Source organism: Trematomus bernacchii, unplaced genomic scaffold (assembly GCF_902827165.1).
Source record: "Trematomus bernacchii unplaced genomic scaffold, fTreBer1.1, whole genome shotgun sequence".
In the NCBI taxonomy this organism is placed as follows: domain Eukaryota; kingdom Metazoa; phylum Chordata; class Actinopteri; order Perciformes; family Nototheniidae; genus Trematomus; species Trematomus bernacchii.
Genome location: NW_022987720.1, coordinates 21,866,699 through 21,882,527, shown reverse-complemented (window position 1 = coordinate 21,882,527; position 15,829 = coordinate 21,866,699). Strand labels below are relative to the sequence as shown.

The window sequence follows — 15,829 nt, the reverse complement described above, 5'->3', positions numbered from 1 at the left end:
CAAAAAACAGTGACTTAACAGTGTGATGGTTTATTTGGAGCTTCGGCCGGAGAATTCACAAGACACGTCGTGTGCCACGAGTTGACACAGAACATGCCAAACCAATTCTGAAGATCTCTACCCCAGACCCATGTATTTATCTGGTTCTGAGAGAATAATCAACATTGTGCATAACAAGATAAAACCATAACACCTCTATCAGCTGACGCCAACAGGCAGGAGCAGGGAGACAAAACACTGAGAGCACAGCTGCCAAGGTCGCAGGTGCTCATTGTACAAACTGATAAACTGGGTCAAAGTTATGGGCCTTAGAAAATATTTCCCCAACAAAATGCATTTAATAATGCACTGCTTTGGTGCAGTAATAAGCAGCAGGCTTCAGTTTTGCTCCAGCATGTATAATGTAATAGCTATGATTCACTGAGGATTCCTCCTGTGTGTGAGACAGATGAAGAGAATTCAAGCAGCACTGATTGATAAACCAAACCGATCGGTGAATGACTGTACGGTCTGCCAAGGACAGCCGTCACTGACATGAATGCATTTCTTTTTTTATACTTCCTGTAATGTCATAAATTGTGTGTGTTTATTAAATTGTAATGTGTCAGTAAGACTGGTGTCAGCTTTTCGGAAACTGAGCACAATCTAGATGTGCAAAATAATAAAGAAACCTTTAACATTATATTCTGGAAGATCAGATTTGTTATCTTTGGCATCACAAGCGACAAAACGCTACTAAAATATTTTATCCTTTGCCTTTTGCATTTCTAAAGACTACTTTTTATATCTTGAAATCAGAATGTTTTTTCAAACACCTGTATGATCAAACTTCCTGTTACCACAAGCAGCAGTTGTTTTGCCAGTTTTATTTACGGGAAACTGAAACCTAGCAAGAGTTTCCTCTATATACACACACACACACACACACACAGATCTGACACTCGACAGCAGCAGACTAACAGAGGTGAGCGCTCCTTTTTTCTGATCACTACTTTGTTTTTATTATTTACTTTGGCACTATTTCAAATGATTGGAAGAAGACTTTGATTCTAGTTTTTGTATTTGAGTTTTCTCTCCTCTTCGTGTTACTATCCCTCCACCGCAGCTCAACAAGGAAACGCTGTGTATTAAAACAGCCTACTAGATAGAGTGTAACTTGGTACTCTCTTGATTTGATGAACTCAGGCTGCTGAAGCCCGAAAATAAACTCAAGAACTTTAAAATAAATGTTTTATACAAGTACAGATTGGATGTTAAATGGCGGAGTGAACAATAAGGGTTTTCAAGGTGAATAGAACTCAGATTAAAACTGCAAATGTAAGTAGTGTATGCTTTGAGATTATTTACAATGTTTTTAGTTACTTCTAAAATATTATTTTCAAACAATGTATTATACGTTTTGTTTTTTTTTAAATTGAGGATTACATGATGCAGCTTGTCAAAATGTCTCCCACTTTAGGTTAATTATTTTTTTCTAAATATTTTTGAATGAATAATGAAAAGTAACCTATACAGTATATAGGGCTCAGGAAATATACAACTGATTCCATGATTTGGCAAGTAAATACAAATGTTTAACATTTCCAATGAAATTATTTCAAATGTTCAGATTTATTATGTGTGCCGTCTACTATAGAAAAGAAAGATGATATAAAAACAATGTTGTAGTCCAATTAATACGGGCCTATGTAATGCCGACAGGGTTGAAGAGTGGCACTCCTGCAGAGCAAGGAAATCACACTTTTTGCTTTTCACCAAGAAGTCATTTTGAGACTACAATATCTTTTCATTCTTAAAACATTGTAATACCCTCAATACATTTTTGTATCATTAATAGATTAAATGAATCTGTTTTTATAAACTTTCTGAACTCTATATTTCTACCTCATAAAAGGGCTTTGGACATCTTAATTGAGAGTCAAGTGGACGCAGGATGATGAAGATATCAGGAAGAGTCACTTGGTGCTGTGTAGCTCTGCTCCTCGCCCTGACCTCTGTGTCAGCTGTACAGAAGACGCTCAAATCAATCATTGGTTTGAAGAAAATCAACTTCGGCCAATCTGTGCCCAAGCACAGTCTCCTGCTGCTCCACTGGTTTGCCAACGAGATCGACATCGACAACAACAATATTATACAGCTGACCTTTGACCCAAACAGTGGAGATTATGGTTCCCATCATTATGGCAACTATGAGGATCTGCTGGACCCACTGCCTCAAAGAAATCAATACCATTACTACACGATTGGAAATCTCCATCAGGGAACGTCCAATCCACTTCCAGCGTATGTAGCGCATCCCGGAACGGATTATGATGGAGAAAACAGGGACAGGATCATAGTTCGAGTCAGGGAGCAAAACCGAGGGCAAGCTTACCAGACGATAGACGAAGTGTATATCACACAGCATTATGACACTTCTGAAAATCAGGGGACACCTTATGATCCAGATCATACATACAGCATCACCCCTAACCTCCTGAGACAGATCAGAGAGTTTGCTGTGGGACAAAACCAACTGTCGCATCTCAGAAACCGCTTTGGAAGCAGCGCTGATGAGGAACAAATCAGAAACACATGGGGTCCCCTTGCTTGCCTTGGACTGCTGCTGTATATTGTGATCCAGGAAAAGCACTCTAAGCAACAAAACAACCGACCTGAAAACAGAAGAAATCCTAGAAATGAGAGAGAGCACAATGTTCCTAGAAATGAGAGACAGCACAATGTTCCTAGAAATGAGAGAGAGCACAATGTTCCTAGAAATGAGAGAGAGCACAATGTTCCTAGAAATGTCCAAAACCAGGGTTATGTTGCAGTGAATATGGGCGATTATGAGGACCGTGTAGCCAGCAGCCAACCGGTAAACACAGAATCAGACTGTTGCAACACCTTGAAATCCTGTATAATCTGTTTTGGTTGTTGTTTTGCCTGCATAATTTTAATTGTATTGGGTATAATTATTTATTTTTTTGTTATAAAAAAATAAGAGATACAAAAATGTATCTTGAGGGCTCCTGGGAAGAAAACCAAAACCCACTTGTGTATCTAAGAGACTGCTCTGAAAGCAACACTGATGATTTCCACCTCACAAACACAGTTTAAAAAAAAAAAGAACTACAAACCAGAAAACAGACAAATTGATTGGGGCTCTGCATTTTTTTTGTATTTAATTTGTTTATTTCTGCATTTTGAGCGCATTTAGAAACAAAGATAACATTAAAACAGGGAGTGTAAAGATATTGTTTAACACCTGAACATCCTGCAAGGGTTGTTCTGATGTATGTCTTGTTTCGTCTCCATACTTTTGATTTCCTTTGTGTACTATTTAATCTTTTTGGTGAATGTTGTTTTGGTATAACACATAATAATACTTTTGATGAAAAGTTAAATTCTTTAATCTTCAAATCTCAAACTGTGCGTTATGAAAGGCTGAGAGTCTTCAGGACATTTAGAACTTAATAGCTCCATGTATTCATAAATACAGTTTGTAACAGCAGGGTTTTTTCTTTATAATTGGAACTGAACACATTGGCTTTTATTGCATATTATAACGCACTGCTTTGGCACGGTCATAAAGCTCTAGGGTTCAGCATTAATAATCCAATAGCAATGATTAACTGATGATTTTTACAATGTCTGATACAGATGAAAATACAATTTCCCTTTCAAAAAAGGAAACATATGTTAACGGCTCTAAGGTCCGTTAAGGACAGCCGTCACTGACACTAACGTATTCCATTTAGTGCCTTTTTTACTTTCTACAATGTTGTAGCACAAGTGAGATACATTTGAAGTTGCATTGTGAATCATCTGGTTTGTTCTCTTTGAAAGCATATATAACAAGAGCTGCTATTGCCACTATGTTTCTGTCTTTATCTCCCAGAGAGTCAAATAAAGACTTTTCCCGGGCATGTCAACAAACGCACCCAATTCCTTATCTTTCAAATGAAAGGGCTTTTGTCAATGCGCGACACGCTCAATCAACATTATGTTTCCTCATTTGGCCGGAGAATTCACAAGACACGTCGTGTGCCACGAGTTGACACAGAAGATGCCAAACCAATTCTGAAGATCTCTACCCCAGACCCCTGTATTTATCTGGTTCTGAGAGAATAATCAACATTGTGCATAACAAGATAAAACCATAACACCTCCATCAGCTGACACCAACAGGCAGGAGCAGGGAGACAAAACACTGAGAGCACAGCTGCCAAGGTCGCAGGTGCTCATTGTACAAACTGATAAACTGGGTCAAAGTTATGGGCCGAGGAAAGTATTTCCCCAACAAACAGAATTTTGTTTTTAAATGAAAATCTCCAACATAACTCCAATTACTATACAATGACATGGGAGGTACACACACAGCTCATTGCTACTGATATGTGGCAGTTTTAGTATTTAGAAAAAAAAGATATTGTAGGTTCTCACTGCTTATATTTTGCAATGTTGTAATTATTTTAAATATCTTGACTAAAAAAGGCCTTTAAAAAGCTAATCAATATATGTTTTAGAAAAGCATGAAAAGATCACCCTTAATGATGGGAAAATATTGTTTTGAAACCAGCTGATATTATTTAGTTTCATGCTCATCACTCATCCTACATTTTCAAACACTCTACTTTTTACTGTCAGCCAAAAGGCAATATTCAAGCGCTGATGATGCACAAATCAGAAACACATGGGGTCAGCTTGCTTGCCTTGGACTGCTGCTGTATATTGTGCTCGAGGAAAGGCACCCCTTTACCACACAACGCAATTCAGACAACAAAGCGCCTACACACCAGATAACAGACAAACTGATTGGTATGAACTGCTACATGATCGTTGTGTTTCTTTCAATTTGTCTTTTTATTTTGGCAATTTATTTAGAAAGGAGATACCTTGAAATGAGAGAGGGTAAATAAATTGCCATAATGCTTCTCACAAAGTCAGCAGGATTAAAAAGTTGATTGGAAAGAAGGAAACACGCGTGAACATGTCCAGGGGTTCTTCTGTTTTATGCTTTGTTTTACTTCTGTGTTTAATTGTACATTTGTATTATATAACTTTTTTGGTGAATGGTGTTCATTTATATTTCAGATAAAGGCTTTGTATGACATGCTTTAGATCAGTGGTTCTCAACTGGTTAGGCCTCGGGACCCACTTTTTACTTGGTCAATACATCGCGACCCAACATTTTGAAGCACTCAAATCTATTCAACAAAATATCGTGCTGTAATATATACGCTTTTGAGAATACAATATTAATAAAAGTGAAGTACAGTGCATATATCCCTTATATCCCTTCACAGAACTAAAGTATGCTTTTAAACAAGGTTTAATGAGATGATGGAATCAAAGCTGAACTATATAAAAAGGCACACATGCTGAAAACCCAACCCCAGCAGGGGGGTCTGGGGGGATTCTCCCCCAGGAGATTTTTAGAAATACTAACATAAACTACGCATTCTGGTACACTCTGAGAAGAAAATAAATAACTCTATTACTACCCGACATATTAATAATATTTTATGCCATTGTTTGTTTTTCACTTAGTTCTGACATCTTGCTGCGAGAAGAGGAGATAGTCTGTGTGATTTACTTTAAATTGTGGGTAAGGGTAGATAGCTCCCATTGTTCTGTGACCTGTCAATCATCAAACCGGGGGTCATATTTCATTATGTGTTCATTTTTATCTGAAGTTGTACCCATGGATGTATAAAGAAGAGTTCTACCGCAGTTATTCTCCGTGGGGACTTCCGGCAACAATCTTGATTCTGATTGGCCAGAAGACTCGAAAAAACATCAGCAGAGATGTTTTATTGAGAAGATGATCACTACGTGACAGACGTTTTCAAAACCATTTATGGTCTCCGGTACTTCCAGTCCAACGCCTACTGCATGCACAGCGTTAGAAAATCGGTCCTTCAAAATAAAAGTTTGCATTTTTCCCCCCAAAAAAAAAAAAAAAAAATTGCAATTTTTTTTTTCAACTTTTTTTTCTTCACTCACACATCCGCGACCCACTTGAAACGGGTCCGCGACCCACTTTTGGGTCGCGACCCACCAGTTGAGAACCACTGCTTTAGATGACAGGCCAAATACTTTAAATCCTCGATCTTTTGAGGCTTCTTCTTCTTCTATTTGAAATGTGCACATTGGCTTTTGTTGTTTTTGTAATAATGCACTGCTTTGGTGCAGTCATGAAGCTGCAGGCTTCAGTTTTGCTCCAGCATGTATAATGTAATAGCTATGATTCACTGAGGATTCCTCCTGTGTGTGAGACAGATGAAGAGAATTCAAGCAGCACTGATTGATAAACCAAACAGATCGGTGAATGACTGTACGGTCTGCAAAGGACAGCCGTCACTGACATGGATGCATTTAACTTTTTTTATACTTCCAGTAATGTCATAAATTGTGTGTGTTTATTAAATTGTAATGTGTCAGTAAGACTGGTGTCAGCTTTTCATTTGAGGTTTTAGGGAACTGAGCACAATTTAGATGTGCAAAATAATAAAGACACCTTTAACATTATATTCTGGAAGATCAGATTTGTTATCTTTGGCATCACAAGTGACAAAACACTGCTATACATATTTTATCATTTGCTTTTTGCATTTCTAAAGACTACTTTTCATATCTTGAAACCAGAATTTCTTTTTTTAAACAGCCATGTGATCAAACTTCCTGTGACCACCAGCAACAGATGTTTTGCCAGTTTTATTTACGGGAAACTGAAACTTACTCGCGCACACACACACACACACACACACACACACACACACACACACACACACAGACACAGATCTGGGACTCGACAGCAGCAGACTAACAGAGGTGAGCTCTCCTTTTTTCTGATCACTAGTTTGTTTTGATTATTTACTTTGGCACTATTTCACATGTTTGGAAGAAGACTTTGATTCCAGTTATGTATTTGAGTTTTCTCTCCTCTTCGTGTTACGATCCCTCCACCGCAGCTCAACAAGGAAACGCTGTGTATTAAAACAGTCTACTAGATAGAGTGTAACTTGGTACTTGCTTGATTTGATGAACTCAGGCTGCTGAAGCCTCAAAATAAACTCAGACAACCTAAAAATACATTTTTGCTCAATATGAAGACATCACTTTTATTTTTTGCAATTTTCTAAATGACACAGGATGTTTCTACACAGTGTCATTTTTAAGAAACACCTATTAAACCTCTCACTTTTGTTTAGGGGTCTTTTAGGGTTGTACTGTATGATATCGTATTTAAAAAAAATCACATACTTGAAAATGGCTCCATAATGATGGTAATTGGGGGTTGACATTGGCTGCCGGACCATTTTAGGACAGAAAGATCCAAAGTATAATAATTACATTCATGTTATTTTTTGTTTTTGACAAAACTCATGCAATAATGCCGGTGGGACCTAATTTAGGTTTTATTTGATTAAAACATTTTCTGCATTTCATCAAAAAAGATCCAGACAATCTTCTGATAATTTCTGACTAGAATGTCTTACCATTTTTAAATGTTGTATTACCCTGAATAGCTATTTGTATCATTTGAGAAACAGAGACTATTAGTTTCTATAAATCAGATTTTTATAAACATGTCCTTCTTTTTACTCCATAAAGGCCTTTGGACATCTAAATTGCATGTCACTTTGATACAGGATGATGAAGATATCAGGAAGAGTCACTTGGTGCTGTGTAGCTCTGCTCCTCGCCCTGACCTCTGTGTCAGCTGTACAGAAAAAGCTCAAATCAATCAGTGATTTGAAGAACATCAACTTCGGCCAATCTGTGCCCAAGCACAGTCTTCTGCTGCTCCACTGGTTTGCCAACACAGTTAACATTGATGAGAACAATGTCATAAGTCTGACCTTTGACCCAAACGATGGGGATTATGGTTCACATTATTATGGCAACTATGAGGAGCTGCTGGACCCATTGCCTAGGCCTAGGGGAAATCCATACCACTACTACACTATTGGAAATCTCCATCAGGAAACGTCCAATCCACTTCCATCTTACGTAGCGCGTCCCCGAAGAGCTTTTGCAGGAGAAAACAGGGACAGGATCATAGTTCTCGTCAGGGAGCAAAACACAGGATGGCAAACTTCCTGGAGAATAGACCGCGTGTATATCACACAGCATTTTCAAGATCAGGGGGAATATGATCCAGATCATACCTACAGGATCACCACGAACCTCCTGAGAGAGATCAGAGAGTTTGCTGTGGGAGAAGACCAACAGCCACTGTCGTATCTCAGCAACCGCTTTGGAAGCAGCGCTGATGATGCACAAATCAGAAACACATGGGGTCACCTTGCTTGCCTTGGACTGCTGCTGTATATTGTGCTCGGGGAAAGGCACCCCTTTACCCCACAATCCAACTACACACCGCAAGTCAGACAACAAAGCGCCTACACACCGCAAGTCAGACAACAAAGCGCCTCCACACCAGATAACAGACAAACGGATTGGTGTGCGGCTTTTGTGAAGTGCTGCATGTTTGTTGTTGTTCTTTTAATTGTTCTTATTATTTTGGCAAATTCTGCAGCAAGAAGATAAATTGAAATGAGAGAAATTACCATATAATGTGTTTAAGCCCAATGTTTCTCACAAAGTCAGCAGGATTCAAAAGTTGATTGGGAAGAAGGAAACACGCGTGAACATGTCAGTTTTGTTCCAGCATGTATAATGTAATAGCTATGATTCACTGAGGATTCCTCCTGTGTGTGAGACAGATGAAGAGAATTCAAGCAGCACTGATTGATAAACCAATCAGATCGGTGAATGACTGTACGGTCTGCAAAGGACAGCCGTCACTGACATGGATGCATTTCTTTTTTTATACTTTCTGTAATGTCATAAATTGTGTGTGTTTATTAAATTGTAATGTGTCAGTAAGACTGATGTCAGCTTTTCATTTGAGGTTTTAGGGAACCGAGCACAATTTAGATATGCAAAATAATAAAGAAACCTTTAACATTATATTCTGTAAAATCAGATTTGTTATCTTTGGCATCACAAGCGACAAAACGCTACTAAAATATTTTATCCTTTGCTTTTTGCATTTCTAAAGACTACTTTTCATATCTTGAAATCAGAATGTTTTTTTTTAAACAGCCATGTGATCAAACTTCTTGTTACCACCGGCAGCACTTGTTTTGCCAGTTTCATTTACAGGGAAACTGAAACCTAGGGAGAGTTTCCTCTATATACACACACACACAGATCTAACACTCGACAGCAGCAGACTAACAGAGGTGAGCTCTCCTTTTTTCTGATCACTACTTTGTTTTTATTATTTACTTTGGCACTATTTCACATGTTTGGAAGAAGACTTTGATTCAAGTTTTGTATTTGAGTTTTCTCTCCTCTTCGTGTTACTATCCCTCCACCGCAGCTCAACAAGGAAACGCTGTGTATTAAAACAGTCTACTAGATAGAGTGTAACTTGGTACTTGCTTGATTTGATGAACTCAGGCTGCTGAAGCCTCAAAATAAACTCAGAGAACTTAAACATAAATGTTTTGCTCAATAAGAAGACTGTGGATGCCCTCGTAATGCCTATTGGTCAGTATGAGCAGAAGGGATAACAACAAGAAAAACCTGTTTCAATGTTTACTTGACCGATCGAACCATAATAACTATTTGATGCATATCTTGTTACAATGGCATTTATGCTTTGAGAAAGTACAGATTGGATGTTAAATGGCGCAGTGAACAATAGGGGTTCAAGTTGACTAAAACTCAGATTAAAACTGCAAATGTAAGTAGTGTATGCTTTTATGAAGAGATTTACTACTAAAATATTATTTGCAAACAATGTATTATAACTTGTAATGTAATTGAGAAATATATGATGGGGCTAGTCAAAATGTCTCCCACTTACAGCAAGATTCATTATTTTTGTATAAATATTCTTAAATGAATAATGAAAAGTAAGCTATATATAGAGCTCAGAAAATATACAATTGATTCCCAGATAAATAAAAATGTAAAACATTTCCAATCAAATTATTTCACCTTTTTCATATGTATTATGTGCGTTTTATAGAAAAAAGGATGATATCAAAATAATGTATTCCAATCACTACGAGCCTATTTTATGCCAACAGGGTTGACATTTGACTACCCTGCATATCAAGTATTAGACTTACAATGACTTTGAATTCTTAAAACATTGTAATACCAACATTAAAAGGTCCCCTATTATACTGTTTTTCATCAATATATTATAGGTCTCAGATATATACAAAACATGTCTCTGAAGTGTTTGGCTCCAAATACCAAACAGATCATTGCAGCATCCCATAATCCCCTCTGTTTCAGCCCTGTTTCAAAAGTGCTGATTCTCTGGCCGTTTCTCAATGTCGAGTACACATGCTGCAGAGCCACTATTTCAAGTATACTACGTCAGAGTGGCGCAGAATGCTGAGCATTGAACATGCATTTAAACAGTCCTTCGGCGCCACTCGATGACGTAGTATACTTAAAATAGTGGCTCTGCAGCAGGTGTACTCGACATTGAGAAACGGCCCCAGTCTTTTACTTTAGATGAAAATAAGGAGCCACTCCCCACGCTCCTCAGAGATATGTGGTTAAAAAGAACACAATGGTGCTCTAGGAGGAGATTCAGGTGATAAGGTGGGCGGGGGTTACCTTGTTGGTTATTGGCTAATGGTTACACAAGCCAAAACATTGTTATGACATCAAAGTGGCTAAAATCTGATCAGCTCATTTTCAGACAGGTTTTTATAGAAATGGATCAGGACCAAAAGAGAGAGAATCTTTTTTCCTGAAACGTTCAGAATCTCTTTACACAGAGGGGACACGTGTTTATGTATAAAGGACATGAACAAGTGCATTTTGCACAATAGGTGACCTTTAAGTAAAAACACATAGATTAAATGAATCTGTTTTTAATACACATTCTCTACTCTACATTTCTACCTTTTTTAAAAGGGCTTTGGACATCCTGATTGAGAGTCAAGTGGACCCAGGATGATGAAGATGTCGGGAGGAGTCACTTGGTGCTTTGTAGCTCTGCTCCTCGCCCTGACCTCTGTGTCAGCTGTACAGAAGACGCTCAAATCAATCATTGGTTTGAAGAAAATCAACTTCGGCCAATCTGTGCCCAAGCACAGTCTCCTGCTGCTCCACTGGTTTGCCAACGAGATCGACATCGACAACAACGATATAATAGAACTGACCTTTGACCCAAACAGGGAAGATTATGGTTCCCATCATTATGGCAACTATGAGGGGGTGCTGGACCCTCTGCCTCGGGGAAATCAACACAGGTACTACACGATTGGAAATCTCAATGAGGAAACGTCAACCCAACTTCCTCCTTATGTTTTCGATCCCATCATTGAGGATATGGGAAGAAACATGGACAGGATCATATTTCGGGTCAGGGAGCAAAACATACATGGACGATCTTACCAGACGATAGACCAAGTGTATATCACACAGCATATTCCACATCAGGGGACACTTTATGATCCAGATCATACCTACAGGATCAGCACGAACCTCCTGAGAGAGATCAGAGAGTTTTCTGTGGGAGAAGATCAACAGCCACTGTCGTATCTCAGAAACCGCTTTGGAAGCAGCGCTGACGATTTTGACATTGAAAACACATGGGGTGAACTTGCTTGCCTTGGACTGCTGCTGTATATTGTGCTCCAGGAAAAGCACTCCTCTAAGCAACAAAACAACCGACCTGAAAACAGAAGAAATCCTAGAAATGAGAGAGAGCACAATGTTCCTAGAAATGTCCAAAACCAGGGTTACGTTGCACTGAATATGGGCGATGAGGACCGTGTCGCCAGCAGGCGACCGGTAAACACAGAATCAGACTGTTGCAACACCTTTGAATTCTGTATAAGGTGTTGTTTTTGTATTTTGGCCTGCATAGTTGTAATTGTAATTGTATTGAGTATAATTATTTATTATGTTAATAAATAAGATACAAAAATGTATCTTGAGGGCTCCTGGGAAGAAAACCAAAACCCACTTGTGTATCTAAGAGACTGCTCTGAAAGCAACACTGATGATTTCCACCTCACAAACAGTATTAAAACAAACCAGAAAACAGACAAATTGATTGGGGCTCTGCATTATTTTTGTATTTATTTTTGTTTATTTCTGCGTTTTGAGCGCATTTAGAAACAAAGATAACATTAAAACAGGGAGTGTAAAGATATTGTTTAACACCTGAACATCCTGCAAGGGTTGTTCTGATGTATGTCTTGTTTCGTCTCCATACTTTTGATTTCCTTTGTGTACTATTTAATCTTTTTGGTGAATGTTGTTTTGGTATAACATGCTTTGAATGAAAAGTTCAATTATTTAATCTTCAAATCTCAAACTGTGCGTTATGAAAGGCTGAGAGTCTTAATAACTTAATAGCTCAATGTATTCATAAATATAGTTTGTAAATAACAGCAGGGTTTTTCTTTATAAATTTGAACTGAACACATTTGCTTTTATTTCATATTATAACGCACTGCTTTGGCACGGTCATAAAGCGCTAGGGTTCAGTGTTAATAATCCAAGAGCAATGATTAACTGATTAATTGTGCAATGTCTGATACAGATGAACACGATTTCACTTTCAAAAACGAAACGTATGTTAACGGCTCTAAGGTCCGTTAAGGACAGCCATCACTGACACCAACGTATTCCATTTAGTGCCTTTTTTACTTTCTGCAATGTTGTAGCACAAGTGAGATACATTTGAAGTTGCATTGTGAATCATCTGGGGCCTCATTTATAAAGCCTTGCGTAGGAAGGTTGCTTACGTAGGACAAAGCAAATAAATACGCACCGACACTTTCTGATTAATAAAAGACTGCGTACCGGCGCAGGACTTGTGTACAGCACATCCTACGCCGGTTTCTCTTTATAAATCACAATCAACTCGAAATGCGGCGCAGCTTTTGCAGGCTTCACGTAACGCCCATATTTGCCTATAAATAGTCAAAGAAACGCCCATTCATTCATTCATTTTGACTGACTGCATGAAGAAGATCGCAGGAAATGACAACAGAACAGCTAAAAAAGACATCTCACACCGTGTCAGATTTTGGTTATTTTGGAGAGGTCGAGATAAATCATATTGTTTGGTGGATGCACTTTGAACCAGAGTAGCAGCATGGAGGTCGGATCGTCACCAAAATAAATAAATAAGTGGTCCGAAAAAGGTTAATGACAAAAAAAATACACATAGCCTTCCTCAGCCAGTGTGTTTGTACCGGGGACAGGAGACACCCCCTTGATGAGAAACTGTAAGAAATGATCGGGGAATCCCTCCGGAGTGGAGTCATGACGACTGGATCTGAATTATGTTTTTGTATTTGGTGGTTTGTGTTCCAGTTTTCGATCAGCAACTATATATCCATAATCCACCAGTTAAAGGAAATACAACTAATGTGTTGTGTTATATTAGCTGTACAATTTACCACATATGGTGTTCTTAGTTTCCATACCTCCTGTGTTTTACGAGCGACTTATCAAGTAGGCTATTGGGGAACGGCATAAAACATGATTAAACATGCTCGTATCTACAACCTATAGAAATGCAAAACGGCGTCAGTTTAAAGTAATTATATCCTTCTGCTTACCGCATCATTTATGAGAATATATTTCTTAAGAAAACATAATCGAGGGGTGATCAATAACATTTCCGTATTTATTTATTTCTCCAAGTTATGTTTTTGTGTGCACTGAGGAGTCTCAAACAGGCGTTTGTTAAATCATTATAAGATTGGCTTTAATCCATTTGTGAAAATGAATTCTTTATATATGATAAATGAGAGGTAACATTCTATTCATGGTATTATTTCCACATATTTATCTCCATTCTTCCTTCTGCCAACGGTGTCGCAGTTTCTCGTCTCTCCCGTTTTTGTGCTTAGTGCGTACGCATGGGTCAGAGTTTGCGTGGAGGACCGCACATTTTCCCGTCAAGTTAGTTTTTTATAAATCGCTAACAGTGCGTAGAAACTAGCGCACGCCATCTTTTGTGCGTACGCACCGTTTATAAATGAGGCCCCTGGTTTGTTCTCTTTGAAAGCATATATAACAAAAGCTGCTATTGCCAGTATGTTTCTGTCTTTATCTCCCAGAGAGTCAAATAAAGACTTTTCCCAGGCATGTCAACAAAAGCAGCCAATTCCTTATCTTTCAAATTAAAGGGCTTTTGTCAAGGGGCGACACGCTCAATCAACATTATGTTTCCTCATTTGGCAAAAAACAGTGACTTAACAGTGTGATGGTTTATTTGGAGCTTCGGCCGGAGAATTCACAAGACACGTCGTGTGCCACGAGTTGACACAGAACATGCCAAACCAATTCTGAAGATCTCTACCCCAGACCCCTGTATTTAGTTGGTTCTGAGAGAATAATCAACATTGTGCATAACAAGATAAAACCATAACACCTCTATCAGCTGACGCCAACAGGCAGGAACAGGGAGACAAAACACAGAGCACAGCACCCAAGGTCGCAGGTGCTCATTGTACAAACTGATAAACTGGGTCAAAGTTATGGGCCGAGGAAAGTATTTCCCCAACAAAATGAATTTAATAATGCACTGCTTTGGCGCAGTTTTGCTCCTTTTGAGGACGACCATCTTCAGGCAACGGGAGCCCAGCACTGATGGTGACATCAAGGAGCCCGTTGAATGCTCAGAAGAGACCATCCTCAGGTGATGGGAGTCACGGGACCCCATCCAAGAGATCACAACCTCGACTGGATGTACGCAAGGACCTAATGGCACATTTTCCAGTGAAGACAAAGAGAGGACGCTGCAGACACTGCGGTAAAGGGTACACAAACACACAATGCACCAAGTGTGACGTCCGTGTCTGCTTTTCCGACGATAGGAACTGTTTTTGGGACTACCATTGTATTCATATTTAATAAATGACTATTCAAAAAAAATAGGACTGATGTGAGATTATTATTCATGCTATATACTGATATAGGGCTGAGTAAGCAATCAATCCTGCAAATCAACCCTTAGTTGTTCAATATATTTATTCAGACAATGCGAGTAGAAATACAGAAATTCTGCTCCCACCTAAGGCCAACGTTGCAATATTACAACATTTCCCTAAAAACATACCAAAACGCTTTCATTTCTGCTCCAGAGGATCTCGACAACAACATCTGACAGGTCAAACAAATACATTCTAATGTTTTTCTATATTTGGGCTTTACAGGGTTAAACAGCCATGTGATCAAACTTCCTGTGACGACCACCAGCAGGAATTGTTCTTCCAGTTTTATTTACGGGAAATTGAAACCAAGCAAGAGTTTCCTCTATATACACACACACACACACACACACACACACAGACACAGATCTAACACTCGACAGCAGCAGACTAACAGAGGTGAGCTCTCCTTTTTTCTGATCACTAGTTTGTTTTTATTATTTACTTTGGCACTATTTCACATGATTGGAAGAAGCTTTTGATTCCAGCTTTGTATTTGAGTTTTCTCTCCTCTTCGTGTTACTATCCCTCCACCGCAGCTCAACAAGGAAACGCTGTGTATTAAAACAGTCTACTAGATAGAGTGTAACTTGGTACTTGCTTGATTTGATGAACTCAGGCTGCTGAAGCCTCAAAATAAACTCAGACAACTTAAACATAAATGTTTTGCTCAATAAGAAGACTGTGGATGCCCTCGTAAGGCCTATTGGTCAGTATGAGCAGAAGGGATAACAACAAGAATAAACAGTTTGAATGTTTACTTGACCGATCGAACCATAATAACTATTTGATGCATATCTTGTTACAATGGCATGTATGCTTTGAGAAAGTACAGATTGGATGTTAAA

At 38.6% G+C, this 15,829-nt stretch overlaps 5 protein-coding genes across 13 annotated transcripts in view; 4 read left to right on the top strand and 1 right to left on the bottom strand.

Annotated features, from left to right (window-relative positions):
- Positions 1-15,829, bottom strand: part of LOC117492364 (septin-9-like) — a 128,464-nt gene that overhangs the window by 38,446 nt on the left and 74,189 nt on the right. The window lies entirely within an intron of this gene.
- The window catches only part of LOC117492366, a 50,185-nt gene continuing 34,513 nt past the window's right edge, over positions 158-15,829 (top strand). The window contains exon 1 of one of the 4 annotated variants that reach the window (XM_034142604.1): positions 158-616. The gene's annotated coding sequence lies outside the window, so the exon portion shown is untranslated. Of the gene's footprint in view, positions 617-15,281; positions 15,381-15,829 lie in introns of those variants that run through there. The other 3 variants (XM_034142603.1, XM_034142598.1, XM_034142599.1) reach the window with 3 other exon arrangements.
- Positions 881-15,829, top strand: part of LOC117492368 — a 43,562-nt gene continuing 28,613 nt past the window's right edge. The window contains exons 1-2 of one of the 3 annotated variants that reach the window (XM_034142609.1): positions 881-964; positions 1,895-1,962. In XM_034142609.1, the coding sequence (XP_033998500.1) occupies positions 1,934-1,962 (29 nt within the window). In that variant the 5' untranslated portion in view covers positions 881-964; positions 1,895-1,933. Of the gene's footprint in view, positions 965-1,894; positions 3,310-15,829 lie in introns of those variants that run through there. The other 2 variants (XM_034142607.1, XM_034142608.1) reach the window with 2 other exon arrangements.
- Positions 6,727-8,879, top strand: LOC117492373. Its single transcript, XM_034142613.1, has 2 exons — positions 6,727-6,816; positions 7,600-8,879. Exon 2 carries the CDS (start codon positions 7,639-7,641, stop codon positions 8,536-8,538), a length of 900 nt encoding a protein of 299 aa, XP_033998504.1. The 5' UTR covers positions 6,727-6,816; positions 7,600-7,638; the 3' UTR covers positions 8,539-8,879.
- LOC117492371 lies at positions 9,144-11,960 on the top strand. The gene is made up of 2 exons (XM_034142611.1): positions 9,144-9,236; positions 10,939-11,960. The coding sequence occupies exon 2, from the start codon at positions 10,978-10,980 to the stop codon at positions 11,944-11,946; it is 969 nt and encodes a 322-aa protein (XP_033998502.1). The 5' UTR covers positions 9,144-9,236; positions 10,939-10,977; the 3' UTR covers positions 11,947-11,960.

Coding starts and splice junctions, on each gene's coding strand:
- LOC117492373 (XM_034142613.1), top strand. CDS start 7,639: ATGATGAAGATATCAGGAAGAGTCACTTGGTGCTGTGTAGCTCTGCTC.
- LOC117492371 (XM_034142611.1), top strand. CDS start 10,978: ATGATGAAGATGTCGGGAGGAGTCACTTGGTGCTTTGTAGCTCTGCTC.